General features: G+C 56.5%; 1 protein-coding gene across 2 annotated transcripts in view; it reads left to right on the top strand.

Moving 5' to 3' along the window:
* The window catches only part of LOC102687682 (sodium/calcium exchanger 2), a 68,424-nt gene that overhangs the window by 15,313 nt on the left and 28,929 nt on the right, over nucleotides 1-24,182 (top strand). Inside the window, exons 1-7 of one of the 2 annotated variants that reach the window (XM_069186400.1) lie at nucleotides 10,003-15,233; nucleotides 15,466-15,878; nucleotides 16,697-16,834; nucleotides 17,898-18,125; nucleotides 18,497-18,826; nucleotides 20,487-20,936; nucleotides 22,011-22,387. In XM_069186400.1, coding sequence (XP_069042501.1) covers nucleotides 15,537-15,878; nucleotides 16,697-16,834; nucleotides 17,898-18,125; nucleotides 18,497-18,826; nucleotides 20,487-20,936; nucleotides 22,011-22,387 — 1,865 coding nt within the window. In that variant the 5' untranslated portion in view covers nucleotides 10,003-15,233; nucleotides 15,466-15,536. Of the gene's footprint in view, nucleotides 1-10,002; nucleotides 15,234-15,465; nucleotides 15,879-16,696; nucleotides 16,835-17,897; nucleotides 18,126-18,496; nucleotides 18,827-20,486; nucleotides 20,937-22,010; nucleotides 22,388-24,182 lie in introns of those variants that run through there. The other variant, XM_069186399.1, reaches the window with a different exon arrangement.

Here is a 24,182-nt window from a genome sequence, read left to right on the forward strand (position 1 = left end):
AACTCAGCTTAAAAAGCGACAGCAGAGACTGGGTTTAGAGGACTGGATGTTCCTGTATGAATTGCTTTGGGGTGAAAAGTGCTTTAGAAACGCGAGGAGCTTTTGCTACAGTATTTCTGTTTCTGGTGCTGTGTGGAAAATGGCATGCTGTTGCTCGGGGATGGAACAGGGATGGGGGACGTGCAAAGTGCAGACTGCAGCAGTTTTCCGCTGTGAAACAGAACCTCTTGCCCTCGTGTAATGAAAGTGCCTGCTTTTCATGCAGCCCTTCTCCAGCTGTGGTACTCATGTCTCCTGCCCAAGCTTCTCTGTCAGACCATGCATGATGATCAAGACCAGACCATTCTGCCTGTCTCCAGTCTGTTTCTCTGTCCATTCTGCCTCTGTCTCCAGTCTGTTCCTCTGTCCATTCTGCCTCTGTCTCCAGTCTGTTCCTCTGTCCATTCTGCCTCTGTCTCCAGTCTGTTTCTCTGTCCATTCTGCCTCTGTCTCCAGTCTGTTCCTCTGTCCATTCTGCCTCTGTCTCCAGTCTGTTCCTCTGTCCATTCTGCCTGTCTCCAGTCTGTTCCTCTGTCCATTCTGCCTCTGTCTCCAGTCTGTTCCTCTGTCCATTCTGCCTCTGTCTCCAGTCTGTTTCTCTGTCCATTCTGCCTCTGTCTCCAGTCTGTTCCTCTGTCCATTCTGTCTCTGTCTCCAGTCTGTTCCTCTGTCCATTTTGCCTCTCTCCAGTCTGTTCCTCTGTCCATTCTTCTTCACAAGCTTCTCTGTCAGGCCATGCATGATGATCAGGACCAGTCCATTATACCCCGCTGTGTTAGGGTCGCCTCCATCTTGTTCAAGGTGGTATCCCAGCTGTCTGAAGGTTTTAATTGTTCTTCCGTTCCCTTTGACGGTGAATCAGTAATGCCCTTCTTAAAATTTCATCAGACGAAACGTGTGAGTGGTTGTGCTGTAAAACAACAGCACTGGTCTCTGCTGTGAGCTGCCCTTGTGGTTACAGTGCAGCGGTTTATGACGTTCACTTGATTGTGCGCAGGACCTCCGGCGGGGTTCTGTTTGAAATGAAAAGGAGTGGCGAACTGTTTTCGGTTCTGGGGCTGCACTACCGCCCCCGTACCGCGCCCTAGCGTCCCGGGACACGGCCCCCTGCCAGAGCCGGCCGTTCTCGGGGGGACTGGCGCGGGTGCGGGCGTGGGCCTGCCAGCCTTCCTTTCTCCCCTTCACCCCGCCGGCGCCACGCCCCACCCCTGGGCAGCGGAGCTCCCCCTGCTCCCCGGGAGAAAGCCCCTTCTGTGCCAGTGTCCTCCTGGGGACGGGAAATCTGCTTGATTCTGTTTTGCTGAGAGAATAGGCCTCATTAGATTCCTAGTGCAGGGAAACGGGCCTTCCTGACTAGGCCCAGTCTGTCTCGCAGCCTGTCCCCTGCCCAGGCCCGGGGCTGCTCTGATGTGGGGGCAGGCCCCGCCGCGTGTGGCCTTTCCTCCGGAGCTCCCTCCCCCAGTCCTCCGATCGAGATGTACAGGACTGATCCCTGTCGTACTGGAGAAGGGAGTCGGCTCAAGACTTGTTCTCTTCTCCTGTAGTGGAGGGAGGGCGGCTCTACAGTCAGTGACAGGCGCCTCACTCCCACTCCCACTGTGATCCTCAGCAGTGGCTTAACCTGACAGCTGAGGCTCTCGGCCGCATCGCAGCCTGAGCCTTTCCAGGGCTTTCGGACTTAAGTTACTTAACGGGCTGTCACCTGTCTGGTGCGAAACGCTGTGATCCTCTGCAGGATTTGACATCCTCCCTCAGCCTTTCCGCCTTCAGAGCTAGACGCACTTTCCCTCCCGTGAGCGTGATTATATATTCATTCTGCGGATGGGCTCTCTCATTGCAGAACAGCCTGAGCCTCGCCTGGCTTTGCTTACTGTAAGCTTCATTAGTTATTGATTAGTCCGGTCAGGCCCAAGTGAAGCAGAACCTGAACTGGCTCAGACTTCAGGGCAGTGGATTCTGCTATCTGGGCTTATTACCTAAGCACACCCAAGTAAAGCCTCTAATAGCCTCGATTGAACACCACGACCTTCCTTATCTGTGCAGTTAATAACTTAACAAGCTCTAAGCACTTCTCAGTCAACGACTTAACTACTCTGGAACTGGAATCCGATCTGTCGACCTGATAAGACGGGGATTTGTAATCGGACCGGCGGAGGCCTGGAGCGAAACAGCTCTCTCCCGGCCGAGCCCACGCTGACCTCGGTCACTCGCTGAGAGCCGCCAGCCTGACCCCCCCCAGGGTCTCCAGCGGGAGGTCCGGTGCGGCGCTGGGTCCTGGTGGGTCGGTCCTGGCTCTCCGGGACCCCGGGCCTCTCACGGTGGCGGCGGGCTCCGACCCACCCCAGGTAACCGGAGCCGGTCCTGGAAAGTGAAACCGGAGCCGGCCTCGCCCGGCGCCGCTATTGGAATCACAACTCAACAATGGTGGGCATGTCAGGGAGCACATTAAAGATGCAGGCCCCGGTGTCTGTTACCCTGCGGGCAGGCGAAAGCAATGCAGCGGAGTCGCTTACCTGCGCGCGGGCTCAGGTGTGCCGGGCTGGCGGCCCGGCGAGCCGGTGGGTTGCGGAGTCTCGGCAGACGTGTGCTGTGGATCTCCTGCCTGGTGGAGAGCCGGGCGTTAGGCGGGCGGAGATGAGCGGAGGAGGGAAGAAAGAGAGAGGGAGCCAGCCTGAGGGTGAGACTGTGCCTGCAGAGACCCCCAGGACTTGTGTGTATCCGGCTCCGGCTCTCTCCTGACCCCGTATCGGATGAAGGGGACAGAGGATGGACTGATGGACGTGTGTGTGTGTGTGTAAGGGCCCACTATTAGAAAATCTTGTTCATGTCCTGTCTGTTACGAGCACAGCCAGCACCAGTTGTCCCTCACCCTGTTGTTCCACACCCTGTCCTTCGCTATTGAAACCCTCTGCTCGCTCCAAACCCACGCCCGCTATTAGGAGTCTTTCCGCCTCCTGAACTCTCGGTTCTGACGACCTTGGACATCTTGCGCTCCCAGACCCCGCCTGCCGGACCCCTGTCCGGCTCGTACCTTTCGGACATTCCTGCGTCTCCCCCCTTCTCGGGCTCGTTCACCTCGGACCCCATCAGAGCCCTGCACGGGGCCCTGACGCTGTCGGAGTGCAGCACCTTCTCCCCTTCCCGAAACAAGATGCATCAGGCATCAGGCGTCCCGCTGAGCTTCCTGCCTGGCCCAAGTAACCAGCTCCCCTCTTCGCCCCGTGTCCCTCCGTCTCGCCCTCTGGCTCGCCACCCGGCCTCGGCCCAGAGAGCCCGCCATCCCGCGATGATCACAGACAGTGCTCTTTTGCGGTTCCAGATATGTACGTGATAAGAAACAAAGGAAAGGTCCCTGACAAGAGCACAAACTCCTTGTTTCATATCCAAGAAACTAACTGCATTGCCAGTACGATAAGATCAGATCACTTTATTGGCCCAATACAATCTCTTGTATTAGGAATGTGTCTTTTCACAGACCCCAGCTTGCTGTCCATGAGACACACAGACAGGGAGAGAAGCTGGGGGTCAGAGCGCAGGGTCGACCATTTATACGGCGCCCCAGGCGCAGCCGGGGTGAAGGGCCTTGCTCAGGGGCCCAACGGAGTAGGATTCCTGTGCCGGCCGCGGGATACGAACCGGCAACCTTCCAGCCACAGGCGCAGATCCCGAGCCCGAGAGCCAGCGCTCAGCCTGATGCTGGGAACCCTTTCCGTGTCCAGGGAGGATACCACAGCGCCGGGTGTGAATGCGACCCCCTGTGGGGTCCAGAGCCCTCTCTTTGATGCTTCTGGGTTTCCTGGGTGACTGGAAACAGAGTCTCTCCCTCTCATACCCCCCCCTCCCCCAAAAAACCCAACAGCAACAGAACAATGGCATATTCCGGCACCCTGGGCCGCGTGGGCGGCGGACAGAGACAGCGTCGCGCAGGGGGCTGAGTTGTTTCCGAGTTTCCAAGCCCAAGACGTGTGTTTGCACGTGCACCGGTGCCGGGTGTGGAGTGTCCTCCTTTCTTCCCCTTCTTCGGTGCGGTTTTCCAAGCCCTCGGCGTCTTGTGCCTGTAGCAGGCTGCTCTGTTGGCGCTGCTGGTCATCGGCGAGCCGAGCTGCGTCCGTTTGGAGCTCCCTAGGACGTGTGCTGGAGTTCCTGGAGCACCCAGTGCCTCGCTTTCCTTTACATCTCCCAGACCTTCTGACTGGTTTGTTTGTTTTTATTCCTTACATGAGAGTTGAGTTGTCTCTCATTGCTTTCCCTCACCAGAACCACTCCTCTGTCTATTTCCCACAAGCTCAACTCCTGCAAGATGGGACCTTCCCGAGTTTCTTTCATTGTTTTGTTCTTTCAGTTCTTTAAAGCAGTCGGAAGCACTATGCTTCCGAACTGGATACATCAGTCAGATCGCTCTTCCTACAGGATAGCCCTCCCCTCCTCAAAACGCCAGGGTGATCCTGAAAGGCACTTCCTCTGGAGCCGATTCTGCCCGTCAGACCTGCTGGAGCGGGATATCTACTCCGAACACGCAGACGAGCACGGCCAGGGTCCGTCTCTCCAGCAGCGTCCATTTAACTCGAGAGAGAGAGAGAACGTAGACGCTGCTTTGAAAGCCAGGCTTCTTTTTCAACTCATTTGTCTCGCCTGGAGCAGCGCGTCTTTGTTAATCAAAGATCCGGAGCCGGAGAATGATTTACGCGCGGCTCCGCTGCGAGACTATCAAGTAGATGGATTTCTGTAGCCATGCCGTCCGCGGAGTTAATAACCCGGCTCTTGCAGGAGGGTAGCGCAGCCCCCGGGGTGTTTGTCTCCACAGCTGTTTGGTTTTCCATTGGGGACGTTTCCCGCGCGTGAGCCCCTGCTCGTGGGCGCGGAGAGCCCTGGATCACTGGTTTACGAGCAGGGCTTGTGTGATAATGGTGGGGTTTGGGACAGAAATCGCCAGAGACAGAAAAAAACAGGAGTGGCACTGGCAAACCAGTAGGTGGCGCTCTCAAACACGCCTTCTCGGTTTTTTTACTAGGTGCCTTCCCCTGCACTGTGTTGGCTTGTGTGACAGTGTGTCACTACAAACGCCCGAGCAGCCCCTTCCGCCAGCGCAGCACTGGTCTCCCGTGCAGAAGCGCCGCGTTGCTCAAAACGAGAGCTTCCCGTGAAAACAAACGGAGAAAAGGCCAAAGAGGTCTCGCAGGCTCTTGAGATGGAGAGAATAAAGGCGGTGCTGGATTTCCCATCAGGGCCCACGAAGGAGGGACACACGAGTGACTAGTGAAAAACGAGCCGGAACAACACGCGTGCGGTCGACTCGAGGGGCTCCAGATCGGTGACCCCGCGCTGCCTAGCGGCTGTTCTAGAAACTGGAAGTATGGACGTGACGTTTGGCATCAGACTAGTTTGAAGTGCGTCATGTCAATCGACGTCAATCGACAATTGGTGTTGACCCCTCTTTTTGCACATTTCAGAGTGAAAGTGCCGAGGGCCTACGAACCCCAGAATCCGTCCCTGCCCACGGGTGCTTGGCATCTCAGCTCCAGGCCGCAGTGAGAGATTGAGGGAGGAGGGACAGGAAAGTGTGCTAAATGTGGGCTAAATTTGGGGAAGACATGACTTCTGCGGGGCGACATTTTAGGCATGAATAGCTAACGGGTTATAAATGGAGGTCTGCGTGTGTAGTAATGACTTCCGAACAAGACTCATCTATCACAGGGGGGGCGCCTTCCTCGCAGCGCGATTAATCAGCGCTCTCCGTGGGCTGCGGGCGTGCGCACTGCGCCAGGCTCGAGCTGGGGTCTCACTCATGCGGGAGGGCGGAGCTTGGCGGGGCTTCTTTCAGCAAGGGTGGGGGCCTTTTCCAGGGAGGACGGGGTACTTCATGGCACTGGGAGTGAAAGTCAGAAACAGAGTAGAGACGGAATTTGCATCTATGTTGTGAAACGCACGTCTCCGTATGGCAGTGCTGTTTTTGTTTTTAAAAGAAACTCACATCACCACGTAAACTGCAGGACAGTCGGTGCTCCTTTCAAAGTGCTCGGTGCATGGGATCGGGTTTTTGGCAGTGCAGAGCGATATCACTGGGGCAGTGGCCCCTGAGCACTCTGTACAGCTCAGGTGTGCCTGCCCCTCTGCACCAAAATCACAAAGCCAGTGAGGTCTAGTTAACGATGATCCTGTTCTCTCAAAGACCGGGAAGAGTTTCCAGTCACCCATTGTTGGGGGCCAGTCCCACAGTGGTTCCATGAGAGTGGAGGCTATCTGGCCTTTCTCATCGGGTGGTGCTCCAGTCTGACAGCCAGCACTGGTCATGCTGGGAACAGCCCCCCTTCCCAGCACTTTCTCAGGACAGGGCAAAGTCCAGAGCAGACCGTTCAGTCCTGCTCTGTGTGTCTCTGGGAGGTGGGACATAACAGAGATCCCTCTGGCAAAAGGTCGGGAGAGACCGTGCAAACTCCACACGGACATGCACCCTGAATCGAACCCAAGACCTAAGCAGCACCTGCTGCCACTCCGCCATGCCCCCCGGGCTCAGAGCAGGTCAGGGCAGGTATGGGGTGTGTGAGTCAGTGTTCCTGTGTGAGTGAGGACCTCCCATTGCCTCTCAGTCTGTTTTCAGTTCCTACTCTCTTGCTCTGCACAGCAGCCACACATGGGGTGAGAGTGGGGCCAGAACCAGGAGCCGTTAGATGCGGAAGACAGCACATTCGATGAACAAAACCAGCCGTTTGCATTGCAAGTCCCCTGCAACACCTCTTACCATCCACCACAGTAGGACCTGCGTGCACATGAACACAGGTGAAAGAACACCTCCAATTGCCCGTCCCTTCAGACCTCCCGGCCTGCGAGAGCAGAGGTAAAAAGGTGAGGAGACGGAGATCTCCCTGTTTTTACCAGCTGGAGAGGATGAGGCGGATTTAAGCCGTGTTAAAGAGAGTGCTGCAACTCTCTGCCACGGTGCACAGGCTGCCGGGCAACTGAATTGATACAGGATTAAATCCCCCCTCTGACTTGCGTGGGCAGCTTGCTGGGGGGAGAGAGATTTAATCATGTCGCTCTCTAATTCCTTTAGCTTTCCAGCAAGCTCTCTCAAACGATATTAAAGCCGGCGTATTTCTGGAAATGTGACAGCAACATGCACGGTTTTATTCTGGCCTGACATCGCAACATCCTGAATATAAGCCATGCTTCATCCCAACAGCACCAGAGCGCTTTGTAGCTTTAGCTTTCTACCATTTAATCCTCCAGATTAAAAAAAGCCTCCACATGCCCGCGCGCACGCACACAGGGACTCTTCGGGCGTGATACAGAGTGAGCTGGGCTCTCCCAGTGGCTCTGGGGTGAGGTGCAGGGCTGTGTGGGTCATAGTGTGTAGGGAGGAATTGTGACCTGCTGGGTCAGGGAAGCTCAGGGCTCAATTCTAGGGTCTTGGTAGATGACATTGATGACACAACCGGCAGCCTACTGCAGCTCAGAGCCTGGCCAGTACCTGGATGGGAGACCTCCTGGGAACAATTTGTCCTGGCCAAATTTCCCCCTGGACTTTACCAGTCATGGCCTCCTAATAATCCCCATCTCTGAACTGGCTTCATCACTCTGCTCTCCTCCCACTGAGAGCTGGTGTATGGGGAGAGTACTGGTGCTCTATGGCTGCTGTTTCATCATCCAGGTGAGGGTACACACTGGTGTGGGTGGAGGGGATCCCCATTACCTGTACAGCGCTTTGAGTGGAGTGTCCAGAAAAGCGCTAAATAAGTGTAAGCAATTATTTATTATTAGTTATTATTGTTTTAGATTCCGGCTGCTTTAAAACTGTTTGAGAGCCTTTAGGTAAGTTCAGTACCTAAAGGAGGAAGTGAGAATGTGGTCAGTTCTCTGGGCACTTCCAGGTTCTCCAAGTCTTTGTCGTTGCTGTTAAGAGTTCAGGGATTTTTCTTAAAATCTGAACGAGTCCCCGTCTCCACTGACTGGCTGCCAGTGTAGGAAAAGACCACTGAGGCGTTGTCAGTCCTCAGAGGTGATGCTTTGTTGCCAGTGTCCTCTCTCCAGGGCAGGTCCTTATTCCGAGCTGAGCCCTATGAGCTGTCGCTTGTTCAGCTCGGGTTCGAACGCTGACCGATGTTCCTCTGCCGGTTGCGGTGTAAAAGCGCCGGCACGCTTGTGTCCGAGCGGTGCAGGTGGGGCCCTGCGGAGCTCGCGGCCGGCGGAGGACCAACGCCACCGGACGCGAGGGTCGCCGCTGTGAGCCGAAATGTCGCGGTAAATCTGGTGATTTCGCTTGGGTCCGAAAAGAAATCCACAAACTCCACTCCGCAGGGGTTTCTCAGCAGTGAGTCTGGAAGTGCCGGTTGTCTTGAGACGAATATGGTGCTCCTTCACTCCTGCCGTCCTCACGCAGTTGACTGAACGCCCATCCTTTCAAGACGTCAAGATCCCAGACACAGGAGCCAATTTGAGGCTGTGGCAGACTTTGCACACGTTGGCTGGGATGAGTCATTGCTCGGTAGAATTCGAGAAGCTGTCATTGACGAACGAGCGCTGTTTAAAGAAGTACAGAGCAAGTGTTTCAAAGGAAGGGAGGCGGTGTTCTGTCTGCGACGGCTCTCGGACGGCGGGGCGAGAGTTAGATGGGTCGGACGGTGACGTGTCTGGTGCTGCTGGCTGCACTGTGGTCGCTGACCGGCGGGAGGGTCAGGCCCAGCTGTTTTTCAAGGGTCAGGAGGGGAACGTGCCTCAGCGCTGCGGCCAGAGCTCCACACTCCTGCCACCCTTGGTGCCAAGAACTCTCTCTGGCATTGGGACCCTGGACACAACCAGCTGTCTGCCCTGGCCACCCTCCCAGCTTGTGTCCTGGTGTCCTAATCGAGGGGTTCCCCCAGCGTGGGTATAAAGTGGGCAATCATTATGCCTCCTGTGTCGCACGCACCTCAGCCGGCGCCCCAGGAGCCAGCAGGGGGCCTGCTTGGGGTGGGTAACACTCCCGCTGCCCCGGAGAGACTCACCATCCTGCCCGGACCCCCCCTCCCCCCCCGGCCTGCCTTCCCTTCAGCATGGATCTACTTATCTACTGTACACAGGCTGCCACAGCGGGCATCAATCTCATGAAAAAATCAATATTTAATTTAGCTGAAGATCGACAGATGGCTTTCACATCGCGGAATACTGCGATCGATTAATTATAGCGTTTAACCACCTAGGAAAGCTTCACTAAATAAGCACCAATCTACCCCAAAACGTGCGTTTCGTTACAGGTGTAATCTGTCGTTTCGGGCCAGTCGCTCCTGTCTGGAGCCCTCTGGAAAGAAACATATTTGGGATGGCGCTGGGAGATCAATGGCTGAATAAGACAGCAATTAGCTGTATGGGGATCGGCAGGTTTTAATGAGCCAGAGTTAAAAAGAGAAGCTGCAGCGCACAGTGGAGAAAGACCGTAGGCTCGGTCTCAAGAGGCTGTTTAGTTTCGTCTTATTTAAGAAAAGCCTGTGATTTATCTAAAGGGCAATGCAGTTCAGGGTTTAATTATTGCCTCTGATGATCTAACAAGCACAGTGCTGAGGAGGAACAGACTTTGCTGGTCAGTGACGGTTTGGGATTCGGAAAGCTCTGCTGACTGAAACACACACACACACGCACGCACTGGCCACACACGCATCACATTACAAAAGGGGAGCAACCCCGGACTTGTGCGCAACACGCGACAAGGAGTCCCGCACACGCATGTGCTCCTGAGTTCACGGGGGGGGCTGTCGTGTTTCAATTCACTAGTCTGAGTGCCACCACAGTGGAAACCTGCACACGGTGAACCCGGACCCCAGACAGAGGAGAATTGGCCATTTCCGTTTCAAACACCTCCCCGCAGTGCCTGCCGGTCAGGGGTCTGGTGCCAGATTCTCTCTCACACACACACACACACACACACACACACACACAGCACACCTGTGTGATGCGACAGCAGCTCTAGAGCACCAGTACTCTCCCCACACACACACACACACACACACACACCGGCCCGGGACTGAGCTGCGCAGTGCAGGCCCCCGAATCTCCCCCCGGCCCACTGGGAGTCTTCAGCTCCACTCGTCCTGGTATTCTTACCAGGGCTTTGCAAGGCTCTGAGACACAGCGTGTGTGCGTGCGCCGGGGGGTGGGGTACGGTGTCAATGGCTCCCCTTTTCTTTCGCACGCTGGGGATAATCTGGCCTAAAGCAGCGCGGTGTTAAACGAGGGCGCCGGCTGGTCCACGCGAGCTGTCCGGGGCGCCGGTGGAGGACCTGCTCCGCTCGGAGGCCGAGCTGTGATAGATCACGCTCTCAAACCCAGGAGTCGCCATGGAAACACCCGGCCGTGAGCAGAATATCTGATCGGCGCCGCCGTTCCAGTGAAGGGTTTCCCTCTGCCTCGGGATCTCTCTCTCTCTCTGTTTCCCCTCGGCCGGGATTGGTCTTCCTCTCCCTCTCCCTTCCTCTTCTCCCCTCTGCATCTGTCTTCCTCTCTGCTGCGGGAAGGCAGGGTATTGTCACGGGCTGTTGTACAGATGTAGTGTGAAAGCAGGAGATCAGGAAGCAGAGTGTGAAACGTGCAGGACAAGTGTGGTAAAAGTGCAAATCAGAAGGCAGTGTGCAGTCCGTTTTCTCAGGTTCACGAATCTGTTTACTTTCATGCAACTCCCTGTCAACTGCTCTGTCTGAAGGAGAGCCCCTCTCTGAGTCTTCCTGTCCACCCCAGAGTCTGTCCACTGCTCTGTCTGAAGGAGAGCCCCTCTCTGAGTCTTCCTGTCCACCCCAGGGTCTGTCCACTGCTCTGTCTGAAGGAGAGCCCCTCTCTGAGTCTTCCTGTCCACCCCAGGGTCTGTCCACTGCTCTGTCTGAAGGAGAGCCCCTCTCTGAGTCTTCCTGTCCACCCCAGAGTCTGTCCACTGCTCTGTCTGAAGGAGAGTCTCTTTCTGAGTCTCCCTGTCCACCCCAGGGTCTGTCCACTGCTCTGTCTGAAGGAGAGTCTTTCTGAGTCTTCCTGTCTACCCCAGAGTCTGTCCACTGCTCTGTCTGAAGGAGAGTCTCTCTCTGAGTCTTCCTGTCCACCCCAGGGTCTGTCCACTGCTCTGTCTGAAGGAGAGTCTTTCTGAGTCTTCCTGTCCACCCCAGGGTCTGTCCACTGCTCTGTCTGAAGGAGAGTCTTTCTGAGTCTTCTGTCCACCCCAGGGTCTGTCCACTGCTCTGTCTGTGGACAGCACATCATTGTCGTTGTCAGAGCGAGACCTGCACTGCCTGTGGGGTTCTGTAGGTAGCTGGTGTGAACTGACCATATTCAGGCTTTCAGTGTTTTTTCTGGGATGAAGGCGCTTGTTTCCAAAACATTGCTTTGCTTCTCTCCTCACTATTCTGTCTTTCCCTCTGGTCCTCTTCCCTCTTGCCCTGTCCATCATCCCTGTGTCACGTTACTCAAATCCGCTCTCCTATCCTGACCAGCTCCGAGAGCCTCTCCCGTGCTCTCCCCCCCCCTCCTCTCCAGGACTGTCCCTTTTCCTTCCCTCTCTCCTCCTTCCCTTCGCCCTCCACACTCTGTGCGTCTCTCCCTGCTCTCCATCCCTCTGTTCTCTCCATCCTCTCCGTTCCAAACCCTCGGCTCTCTCCTCCCTCATCCTCTCTCGCCCCGTCTCACTTCTCTCTCCTCTCCCAGTTCCTCTGCTCTTGCCCTTCTAATCTCTCTGCCCTCGTCCTCTCTCTCCACCCCTCTGCCCCCTCTCCTCTCTCCATCCCTCGGTTTCCTCCTCCCGCCTCTCGGTGCGTCTCCATGGTAACCGTGTCAGCGGGACCTCCAGGTGGTGGTGGTGTTAGCGAGGAGGACAGCTGGGCGGAGGGGGTGGTGCTGGGTCTTGGCAGGGGCGGCGGTGGTGGGAGGGCGGTTCTGGATCCGGTCCCCGGCTCTCTCCCAAGATGCAACACCTGCGTCCCGGGCTTCGGACCAGAACACATTCCCCGCCCACGCGCGGCTGGCTTGATCGCGCAGTGCCAGGACTCGTGCACATGATTCGGATCAGTGAGCAGTGTCCGCGTGCCCGGGGAAAGTGAGTACCGTTCAAGCAGCAGAAGTTTCTCCCCAGTGACGTGTCTGCTGCGGAGGAGCCCTGTTTTGTACCGGAACGGGCATCCTCTGACCTAGTCCTCTGCTCCAGTGGTGCACTCCCATGCGTTCTTCGTCTGCATCTGCATCAGGCCCTGCGCCAGGCGATCCGGCAGCCCCTGAGCCTGTACCTGTCCTGGCGTTGTCTCTCGGGGATGCCCCTCCTCGTCTCTCAAAGGGACGTTTCGTTGCTCCTGCTACGTGCCTTGTGCCAGGTTCCTCTCCCGGGCCTGTGGACCTGCATGGAGAGACGGATCCCCCTCGATTTCATTTGATCACTGAGAGACCCCTGTGATTGTAGACCCCTGAAAAAGGCCACAAGATGCAGAGAGCAGGATTCCCTGAGATTCCCGGCTCCCAGCTGGCCGAGCTTCTGGGAGGCTGCTCTCGTTGTCCTGCGTGTCGGGGGGACCCCCCGAGACTCAGGGGTGACCCCCGTGAGTGCGGGGTATCGGGGTGCGCGCGGCATTGTTCCACGCAGGTGGACAGCAGTGAACGTGCCAGCTGAAAGCTGGGTGGCATTCGGCAGCTTCAAACTCTGTGCCATAAAAAAAGGAGAAATATTTTTTACCAAATTGGAGTAAAAAAGGACAAGATGATCAACAGAAAGCAAATGCTGTATAGCAAAAAAAAAAACGGTGTGTAATTTGGCTGGTATCGACTGTAGAGCCTCCAGTTAATTTAAAAGAGCTGCTTCCCTGGAAAGGTCTTTGTAGAAATGAGCCTTCTCTGGAATAAAATCCCGGGACAACGTGATTGCATTTCACAGTATTATGGGTTTTTTTTTTCCGCACTCCCGGCTTCCAAATGCTTTGCTAATGGACCAGAAAGAGCTGTTTGAAAATGAGCTTTGGGAATGAAAGGCTTGCGAGTGGCAGAGGGAGCTTAATCTTTTCAGTTTCGGCGACTCAGCGCTAAAGGGCAGGCTTGACGCAGCTTCCGAACGTGTCGGGAGCAGTGACCGGCGCTGACCCTGGCTGCTGTCCCAAACAGAGTCTTGGTCTTAATTAAACCTGCAGTAGTAAATTTCCCCTGTGACTTCCTCTTCCTCTTTCCGACAGCCTCCGGCCTCCACCGCCGTCAAATCGGGCTTCTGGTCCAAGGAGAGAGGCTTTCAGACGGCGGGGTGGGAGGAGGGGGGAAACTGGGGCCGAGATCTGGCATCGAATGTGGGCAGGACGTGCCCTGGCAGGGTGCTGGCAGGGAAGGCAGATTCGTCACCGGGGCTGGAAGAGAAGAGCGCATGTCAGGAGCAGAGCACTGCTGCTGTAGCACGGCCCAGGCTGCCCTGCTCTGCTGAGGCAGTGACGTACTGGGGCCCGGGAGAGTGTCACATGTAGCAAACGGGGCTGCTCCGGTGTCAGCCATTCGGTGTTGTTATAGATATCGTGTACATTATGTCATGATATTGATGATGGGGCGGCAGTTTGACCTGCTCCCTCGCAGAGCGTAGTTCTTCGATTCATGCCTTGGGGACCTTCTGTGCGGAGTCTGCATGACTTCCCTGCTGCGTGGGTTTTCTCCAAGTGCTCCCAGTCTCCTCCCACTGTCCAAAAATGAATTGGACGGGGCTGGGCTCAGGTTTATTGGTGTCTCTTAGGTTGCCTCTTGTACGTGTTTGCATGCCTGTCTTTGTGGTAAACTGGGAGGCAAACTTCCTCTTACAGGCTGCTGAAGTACCACACCACTGTGGCTCAGTCAGGGAGCAGAAGAGCAGGAGGAGAGGAACCATTCGGCCCATCAGGTTAATAGCTGCTTAATCCAAGGATCTCATCCAGCCATATCTTAAAAGAAGCCAGAGTTCCTGTTCCACGCTCCCACAACCCTTTGTGTAAAGCAGTACTTCCTGATCTCAGTTTTAAACGCAGTTCTACAAAGTGTAAGATGGAGTGGAACAGGACACAAGGCAGCAGACTGGTGCAATGCAGAGATGAGTAGAAGTCAGATCAAACCACAGCTCCGTGCTGCATCGCATGTCTCCTTCTGAAAGAGCCTAAATTGTTGCCTTCCTCTGTGTTCTGAAAAAGCTGCAGCAATTATCCCCCCGGCCCCTGTGATCACCAGCAGCGATCAGCAGGCGGAACGAAAGTTTCAAATGAGCTCTGGAGAGGCTTGAGTTAATCACACAAATTAAACAGTTTCAAAGTTGTGAAAAATCGGATGGCCGCTCTTCCGGGCCTCGTCGCCAAAATCTCGGACTCAAGCTGCGGCGTGACGCAGTCCTGCGCCCGGGCCGGGAGCCAGTGAGCTTCCCTGCTTTTTCATTCACAAGTCCCGTCTGCTCCGCATCCGCTGGGAGGACGAGAGCAGCAGTCGGGGAAGAGGGAAAATGAGGAAACCACTCAGTACTTGGTTCGAGCCGCGGTCTGGTTTCTGTTCACTGGGGGAGAGACGGGCTGGCAGGTTACAAGGTATCGTCATGGCGCCTGGCAGCGTGGTGCGTTAATCACCTGTGGCTCGGATGAGGTGGCACGCATGTCACGTGGGTCAGTCTGCGCTGATTGGCTGGTGAGACGTGCAGAAGCCCCCCCCCCGTCTCGGAAGTGCACCCCTTGAGCACCCCGAGGAGTCTCCTCGTTGGTGAGCCCGGCAGCTTCTGCTCACTTTGCTGTTTTCCCACAGTGAAACACAGAGACCACGCTGATGCAGCAGAGCACCGTGCAAATACAGGAGCAGGCTCAACGGTGCTATCAGGTCGCTTGACGTTGTGCGTTCTGTGGGGCCTGATGCAGATGCTCAGGCAGAAGGCTGGTGCTTTCGCCAGGGGTGGTGCCATACTGTAGGGAAGCTCAGCAAAACCCACCCCTCTTGGGTGTGACCGGGCCCTGTGCTCGTCCTCAGCGGGCCTGTCTTGCTTTCGGTTCTCCCCCGCTCTCTGGCTGCAAGTGGGATCTTCCGGAGAGCAGCGCCAGGCAGCTTCCTGGTTCTGGTGCGGGCTCTGCCCGTCGTGGGTTCACTCGTTCGGCGGGATAAAGCACCACAGCACTGGCGGATCCGGCATGCGGAAACTCCCTTCGGCACCGCGGATCGCCTGTACCTTCGGCTGGGCTGAGAAATCAGGCTGGCGGGACGCAGGAGGAAGAAGATTCGGGAATGTAAGGTCAAGCTGTGTCCAGACCTGGTTATGATCTGCACTTTGATTCACTCTGCAGGGTTTTGTTTTTCTGGGTGGGGGAGACACCTGTGTTCGAGAAAATGGAAACAGGAAATCGGCTTCATTTTATTTGTTCCTAAGCTGTGATTGGCTCTGAAGCTAAGAGGCAGGCTCTGAAGCGTGTGGGCTGGAGGGTGGGGTAACTCTGTTTGCCCATTTCTGCTCTCTCTCAGGTGCCCTCAGGTCCTGGGCGCCCACCCTCACTGCTCTGCTGCTGTCTCTCCCCCCCGACCCCCGAGGTGCCATGGCAACAAGTGCCCCACTGGTCCTGCTGGCAGTGTCCTTCCTGCTGCTGGCGGCGCTGCCCCCCTGCGCCCTGGAGTCCCAGCGGGAGCCGGGGGACCGCGCCTCGCCCACCGCCGCCCCGGAGCCCGTGAGCAGCTCCGCCGGCGAGCGGCGCTCGTGCAACGACACCGTGACGTGCAAGCCTGGCATCCTGCTGCCCGTCTGGGAGCCCAGCAGCCCGTCTCTGGGGGACCAGGTGGCCCGCGCTGTCGTCTACTTCGTCTCCCTCATGTACATGTTCCTGGGCGTCTCCATCATCGCCGACCGCTTCATGGCCTCCATCGAGGTCATCACCTCCCAGGTAGTCCTGCAGGGACGGGCAGGGGGCCTTCCCAAGCCCTTCCTCCTGCACTTGTTTGCTGATGTATTGAGAGGAAGAAAGAGGGCACTGACCTGTGCTGATTACCCTCAGTGGTCCAGACAGGGGCTATAAGCACAGATCCATGTGTCACAACAGTATTGACCAGTACGCACGTGTGCATATGTGAGTAATCCAGATCAACAAGACGACGCAAAGAGTTCAGCCCTCCTTGCCCTCTGCTTGCTCTTAGATCATTGATCCGACCTCACGGGTCAGTTTCTTGAAGGATCCCAAGATGCTCCAGCTCTCTGCCATGTCAGTTTCTACAGGAAGGGAAGAAGCAGCAAAGGAGCTGTGCTGTATTAGACCCAGTGTAGCGCGGTGCAGTGAAAGAGCTGTGCTGTATTAGACCCAGTGTAGCGCAGTGCAGTGAAAGAGCTGTGCTGTATTAGACCCAGTGTAGCGCAGTGCAGTGAAAGAGCTGTGCTGTATTAGGCCTAGTGTAGCGCAGTGCAGTGAAAGAGCTGTGCTGTATTAGACCCAGTGTAGCGCAGTGCAGTGAAAGAGCTGTGCTGTATTAGACCCAGTGTAGCGCAGTGCAGTGAAAGAGCTGTGCTGTATTAGACCCAGTGTAGCGCAGTGCAGTGAAGGAGCTGTGCTGTATAAGACCCAGTGTAGCGCAGTGGGGTGAAGGAGCTATAGACCCTGTGTAGCACAGTGTGGTGAAGGAGCTATAGACTCTGTGTAGCGCAGTGTATTGAAGGGGCTGTAGCAGAAGTGCTGTCAGTAAATATGTCCATCTCACTGTCCATGTGCAGGAGAAAGAGGTGACCATCACCAAGCCCAATGGAGAGACGTCAGTGGCCACAGTACGCATCTGGAATGAGACAGTGTCCAACCTCACCCTGATGGCGCTGGGCTCCTCTGCACCGGAGATCCTGCTGTCTGTCATAGAGGTAGGCTCTCACTCCTCCCTCACTTACTAGCTCTCTCCCACTTACTCCACTATCTCACCCCTCTGCTCTCACTGTCTCACCCCACTGCTCCCTCCAGCTCACTCCACTGTCTCACCCCTCTGCTCTCTCTTTGAACGTGTTTTGAACGGGCTTCAGAATTACCGTTACCTGCGTAGCAAGTGTTTTGTTTTATGTAGATGAGTCATTGCATTGATAAGGTGGTTGGAAATGAAGGACCTGTGCCCCCAGAGAGCCGAGGGCACTCGTGTTGGACTCTGACTGTGTCCCCTGAGCTGTGTGACAGGGCCTGGCGTTGTTACAGCTGGCTTGAGAGGACACGAGCAGGCAGGCCTGTGCTTCAGAGTGGGGGTGTCTCTCGATGCCTCTCAATCAGCTTTTCTCAGGCTGTTTTCTGGGGAGCAGGTGAGTCAGACATGCTAAAGATAGATGCGTTACCATGTGGATCACAGCAAGCAGGGAATCATCTCCAGAGAGGTGCGTTCGGGAAGAGCCCTGAACCGGGCTCCACAGCTGCTCCGTGGGTTCTGTTTCCAGAGTCGCCCCTTGTGCACCGTGTGAGTGGGGCGCTGCTGCAGCGAGGGGGTGTGAGGGCCTGTGGCCCCATCAGCTGTTCAGAGCTTCGTGGCCACGTGTGGTGCCGTGTCTCTCACGTGCCTTTGCTGACAGGTGACCCCCCTCAGGCCAGGCGCACAGACCAGCTTCTCCACTGCGGTGTCCCACTGTCTGAATTACTCAGTGTGTTACCCCTCCACACATTACCCTGATTTCACTGTGCTTTTGCTAAGATTTCACTGCACTGCGTTGTTCTGCCTTTACTGCTCTTACCGTGTTTTTTACTTTGGTCTCACAGTTCTACACTGCACTGGACTGTGTTTTCCTCATGATGGGGCTGTATTGCACTGTCTTCCCTTTCCGGAGGGATGAGTTTGTTTGACTGCAGTGTCCACACCCGTGTCTGACCTGAACCTGTGTCCAGGGAGACCCGGTCACCGCTGGCTGATGACATCGTCCTAGTGACGGCCTGTGATCACCTGTGTTGCAGGTGTGCGGCCATCATTTCGAGGCTGGGGAGCTGGGCCCTGGCACCATCGTGGGCAGTGCCGCCTTCAACATGTTCGTGATCATCGGCATCTGCGTGTGGGTGGTCCCGGATGGCGAGACCCGCAAGATCAAGCACCTGCGTGTCTTCTTCATCACGGCCTTCTGGAGCATCTTCGCCTACATCTGGCTGTACCTCATCCTAGAGGTCATCTCCCCCAGCATCGTGGAGGTCTGTCTGTGTGTGTGTGTTCAGCACGAGACCCCCGGGGTGTGCAGTGTGTCTGTGTGTGTGTTCAGCACGAGACCCCCGGGGTGTGCAGTGTGTCTGTGTGTGTGTTCAGCACGAGACCCCCGGGGTGTGCAGTGTGTCTGTGTGTATGTTCAGCATGAGACCTCCGGGATGTGCAGTGTGTCTGTGTGTGTGTTCAGCATGAGACCCTGGGTGCGCAGTGTGTCTCTGTGTGTGTTCAGCACGAGACCCAGGTTGTGTGTGTGTGTGTGTGTGTGTGTGTGTGTGTGTGTGTGTGTGTGTGTGTTTGTGTGTCAGTGTATTAACCTGGTGTGTGTGTGTCAGTGTATTAACCAGGTGTGTGTGTTCAGGTGTGGGAAGCTCTGGTGACGCTCCTGTTCTTCCCGGTGTGCGTCCTCCTGGCCTGGATCGCCGACAAGCGCCTGCTCTTCTACAAGTATGTGTACAAGCGATACCGTGCCGACAGGCGCCATGGCATTGTCGTGGAGATGGAGGGCGAGCTGACGCCAAAGGGCGTCGAGATGATCATGGATGGCAAGTTCCCCCACCGGGGGGCTGTGGTCGCCATGCCGACAGACAGCTGCCAGGAAGCCAACAGCTCTGCCTCCCACCCTAGCAACACCCTCATCACCACCGCCTCCATGGAAACCAACAGGGAGCTGGATGAGAGCCGGAAAGAGGTGAGGTCCGGCCGCCAGGAGCCCCTAATTCAGAGCCTCCCTCCCCTGAACACCTTGGCCTGCCCCCCCTGAGCCCACACCAGAAGGGGGGTTCCTCCACACAGCACTGCGAATCACTGTAGCAATACTGCAGCACTCAGGGGCTTATCGTCCAAAATAAGATTCAGCATTATAATATCAACCAAATATTGTGAAATATTGACAGTGAAACCAGGAAGCACTTCTGTATGCAAAGGGTGGTGGGAGCGTGGAACAAGCTACCCAGCTGTGTGGTTGAAGTCGATACCCTGGCTTTATTGAAAAAACAAAGTAGGAGATCCTTCGATCGTTATGAGCCGCTGTACCAGCTGGGACACTGGTAGCCATTTCTACAGCTGCATGGGAAGGAAGCACAGCAGCACAGTCCACAGTGGGGATTCAAACCCGCAGCCCTCCAATCCTGGCTGTGGCATGTTGCCCTGTCCTGTGCCCTCCTGCCCGCCTGGCTCTCACTGCTGTCCTCCATCGGACAGCAGAAATCAATGGAAAGTCATCCTCCTGCCACGCACTGTCCCATTCCAGGCCAGCGCTGAGCGCAGGTTTTCTCATGCCAGCTCTTCGGTGTCCGGGCTTCTCTGGGCTGCTGCTGGAGACAGACCTGGTCTTCCCACTGGCTCTTATAAAAATAATAATTATTATTATATTTGCTTACACTTATATAGCGCTTTTCTGGACACTCCACTCAAAGAGCTTTACAGGTAATGGGGATCCCCTCCACCCCCTCCAGTGTGCAGCCCCACCTGGGTGATGAGACAGCAGCTCTAGAGCACCAGTCCTCTCCCCACACACCAGCTCTCAGTGGGAGGAGAGCAGAGTGATGAAGCCAGTTCAGAGAGGGGGATTATTAGGAGGCCATGACTGGTAAAGGCCAGTGGGAAATTTGTCCAGGACACCGGGGTAACACCCCTACTCTTTTCGAGAAACGCCCTGGGATTTTTAATGACCACAGAGAGTCGGGACCTCGTTTTTATGTCTCATCCGAAGGGCAGCGCCTGTTTACAGTACAGTGTCCCCGTCACTATACTGGGGTATAAGAACCCACACAGACTGCAGGGTGAGCGCCCCCTGCTGGCCCCACTAACACCACTTCCAGCAGCAGCCTTGCCAGGAAGTCTCTCATCCAGGTACTGACCAGGCTCACACCTGCTGAGCTCCAGTGGGTTGACTTTTGACTTGCTTATGCACATGAAGTACAGGATTTAATTGATTGGACCTCTTTACTTCAACAAAAGCTTTCAATAAGTTGAACGGGCTTCGGAATTAGCGTTACCCGCGTAGCAAGTGTTTTGTTTTATGGAGATGAGTCATTGCATTGATCAGGTGGTTGGACATGAAGGACCTGTGCCCCCAGAGAGCCCAAGGCGCTCGTGTCGGGAGTGTGGAATTGTGCTCCGTACCCTCTCAGGAGCGATAGCGGGGTCAAGCCGGTGACAGATCGATGACAGTTTCTCCTTCAGAATGTCCTGGCAGAGTTGAGTCCAGCTGACAGGAGCAGCGCAGGTTCAGACGTGGGGTGTCTGTGCTCGGCTGGGGAGCCCAGGGTGCCGAGCTGCACTCAGTGGTATGAAGTCAGAATCCGCCCGAAACAGGGTGTGAACCCCTGCTCCGCCTTGATCCGCAGGTGATCCGCATCCTGAAGGACCTGAAGCAGAAGCACCCGGAGAAGGAGCTGGAGCAGCTGGTGGAGATGGCCAACTACTACGCCCTGCTGCACCAGCAGAAGAGCCGCGCCTTCTACCGGATCCAGGCCACCCGCATGATGATCGGCGCCGGCAACGTGCTGAAGAAGCACGCGGCCGACCACGCGCGCCGCGCCGCCGCGGCCGAGGAGGCGCCCGACGAGGACGACGCGCTGCTCTGCAGCCGCATCGCCTTCGAGAGCGCCCACTACCAGTGCATGGAGAACTGCGGCACGCTGAGCCTGGCCGTGACCAGCCAGGGCGGCGCCGGGGCCAGCACCTTCTACGTGGACTACCGCACCGAGGACGGCTCGGCCAACGCCGGCTCCGACTACGAGTACAGCGAGGGCACGCTGGTGTTCAAGCCCGGGGAGACCCGCAAGGAGATCCAGGTGAGGGGGGGAGGGGGTCTCCGATCCTCAGGAAACTGGGGTCCCTGTGTTTCAGTCCTGGAGCACTAGCGCTGAGGACGCTGGGATTGTTCCAGTGTCGCTCGGCTCTGGTCCTCAGGAAACTGGGGTCCCTGTGTTTCAGTCCTGGAGCACTAGCGCTGAGGATGCTGGGATTGTTCCAGTGTCGCTCAGCTCCGGTCCTCAGGAAACTGGGGTCCCTCTCCTGGCTGCCCTTTTGGAACTGGGCCCAGTTCAGTCCCTGTCCAGCTGTACTGGGAGAGACTGGCTCGGTTTCAGTCCTGGAGGACTAGCGCTGAGGACACTGGGATTGTTCCAGTGTCGCTCGACTCCAGTCCTCAGGAAACTGAGGTCCCTCTCCTGGCTGTCTTTTTGGAACTGGGCCCAGTTTAGTCCCTGTCCAGCTGTGCTGGGAAAGACCGGCTCGGTTCCGGTCCTGGAGCACTGGCGCTGAGGACGCTGGGATTGTGCCAGTGCCACTGTGGAGGTTGACGAGCCCTCTAATTGTCTCGGTTCCTGTGCTGTATTAATCTTGGCCCTCCTCCTATTACTGGTAGCAGCAGCAGGGGTTTAGTAGCAGCAGTAGCATGAGGCTCTAGACTGTGACTAAAAGGGTCATAGATTTGACTGAATAATGTGGCAAAATGATGTTTTTTGTGAGGCCTGTTGCTAAGGGTTCCTGTACCACAGCAATAGCGACTTGGCCTTTAAAAAAACATATGTTAGAGCGCCACCCAGTGGCTGTCGACCTCGAGGACGAGAGTGAGCATCAGTAATGGTGGTTAGCAGCAGTGCGAGAGGTGTTCATAGGGAGAGCGAACTGCAACACATCAGCTGCTGTGAGTGACAGACTTTGCTGCTTCACAGCTTGTCCACGGTGGGTTTACTGTCTCTTGAGCTCTTCAGGTGCAGACTCCACCTTCAGGCACTAGTTAATCGTTCGTGACAATGAGCTGTTATTGGTCTGGTGCTGACCCAGCCCGTGCTGGACCCTCCTGGACCCGCCCGGGCCCGGTTCGTCAGTGAGCCCAGCCTGTGCCCTGTGCCCTGTGCCAGGTGGGGATTATCGACGACGACATCTTCGAGGAGGACGAGCACTTCTTCGTCCGCCTGCTGAACCTGCGCGTGGGCGACGCCGAGGGCATGTTCGAGAGCGAAGACGGGCCCGGCTGGCCCAAGGCCCGGCTGGCGGAGCCCGCCGTCACCACGGTGACCATCCTGGACGACGACCACGCGGGCATCTTCACCTTCGGGGAGCGGGTGCTGCGGGTGAGCGAGAGCGTGGGCACGATGGAGGTGAGCGTGCTCCGCAACTCGGGCGCCAGGGGCACCGTCGTCCTGCCGTACCACACCGAGGAGGGCAGCGCCAAGGGCGGCGGGGTGGACTACGAGGACGCCCGCGGAGAGCTGGAGTTCACCGACGACCAGACCTCGTGAGTCCGACTGGCGCCCGGTGCCCTTTATACCGGGCCTCACAGCGACACACCCAGCTGCACAGACAGCACAGCGCACAGCGCACAGCGCACAGCACACAGCACAGAGCACACAGCACACAGCACACAGCACACAGCACAGCACACAGCACACAGCACACAGCACAGAGCACAGAGCACAGAGCACACAGCACAGCACAGAGCACAGAGCACAGAGCACAGAGCACAGAGCACAGAGCACAGAGCACACAGCACACAGCACACAGCACACAGCACACAGCACAGAGCACAGAGCACAGAGCACAGAGCACACAGCACAGCACAGAGCACAGAGCACAGAGCACAGAGCACAGAGCACAGAGCACACAGCACACAGCACACAGCACAGCACACAGCACACAGCACACAGCACACAGCACAGAGCACAGAGCACACAGCACAGCACAGAGCACAGAGCACAGAGCACAGAGCACACAGCACACAGCACAGAGCACACAGCACAGCACAGAGCACACAGCACACAGCACACAGCACACAGCACAGCACACAGCACACAGCACACAGCACACAGCACAGAGCACAGAGCACAGAGCACACAGCACAGCACAGAGCACAGAGCACAGAGCACAGAGCACACAGCACACAGCACACAGCACACAGCACAGAGCACAGAGCACACAGCACAGCACACAGCACACAGCACACAGCACACAGCACAGAGCACAGAGCACAGAGCACAGAGCACAGAGCACACAGCACACAGCACACAGCACAGAGCACACAGCACACAGCACACAGCACACAGCACACAGCACAGAGCACAGAGCACAGAGCACAGCGCACAGCGCACACCCACACAGCGCACAGCGCACAGCGCACAGCGCACACCCACACAGCACACAGCACACAGCACACAGCACAGAGCACAGAGCACAGAGCACACAGCACACAGCACACAGCACACAGCACACAGCACAGCACAGAGCACACAGCACAGAGCACACAGCACACAGCACACAGCACACAGCACTCAGTGGGAGGAGAGCAGAGTGATGAAGCCAGGTCAGAGATGGGGATTATTAGGAGGCCATGATTGGTGAAGGCCAGGGGGAAATTTGGCCAGGACACCAGGGTAACACCCCTACTCTTTTCAAGAAACGCCCTGGGATTTTTAATGACTGCAGAGAGTCAAGACCTCAGTTTACAGTATAGTGTCCCCATCACTATATTGGGGCATTAGGACCCACACAGTCTGCAGGGTGAGCGCCCCCTACTGGCCCCACTAACACCTCTTCCAGCAGCAACCTCAGCTTTCCCAGGAGTCTCCCCTGCAGGTACTGGCCAGGCTCACACCTCCAGCCTGTGAGGGCGGCCAGCTGTGAGCTGCAGGGTGATAAAGCTGCTGACCTTTTCAGAAGCCTGGCATTGCACCACAGCCTCGGGACTTCAGGGGTTCCTTCAGGGAAAGGGTCACCCTGCAGTGCAGGCGGGGATCGGGAGAGCTTGCCGGAGTCACGCCAAGGCCTGTAGCTGGAGCTCTACTAGGTCCTTGTCCTATTAGGGTTGGCGAAATGACCAGAGGAGGAAACAGACTTGATCTTGCAGCCCAACAGTCTGCGAGCAACACCAGTAAACCCTTCTTAAAGCAAACCATGGAATTCTGTTCGCAGGGGCTGTCTCGTCCATGTGAAGCCGTTGTGCAGAAATGTACCGGGTTTTCTGAGTTTGCTGCACTGCGAGGTCAGCTGTGCGGGTGTCTGCCGCGGGAGTAAACACAGATACAGGGGCCACACGC

Source organism: Lepisosteus oculatus, chromosome 3, assembly GCF_040954835.1.
Source record: "Lepisosteus oculatus isolate fLepOcu1 chromosome 3, fLepOcu1.hap2, whole genome shotgun sequence".
In the NCBI taxonomy this organism is placed as follows: domain Eukaryota; kingdom Metazoa; phylum Chordata; class Actinopteri; order Semionotiformes; family Lepisosteidae; genus Lepisosteus; species Lepisosteus oculatus.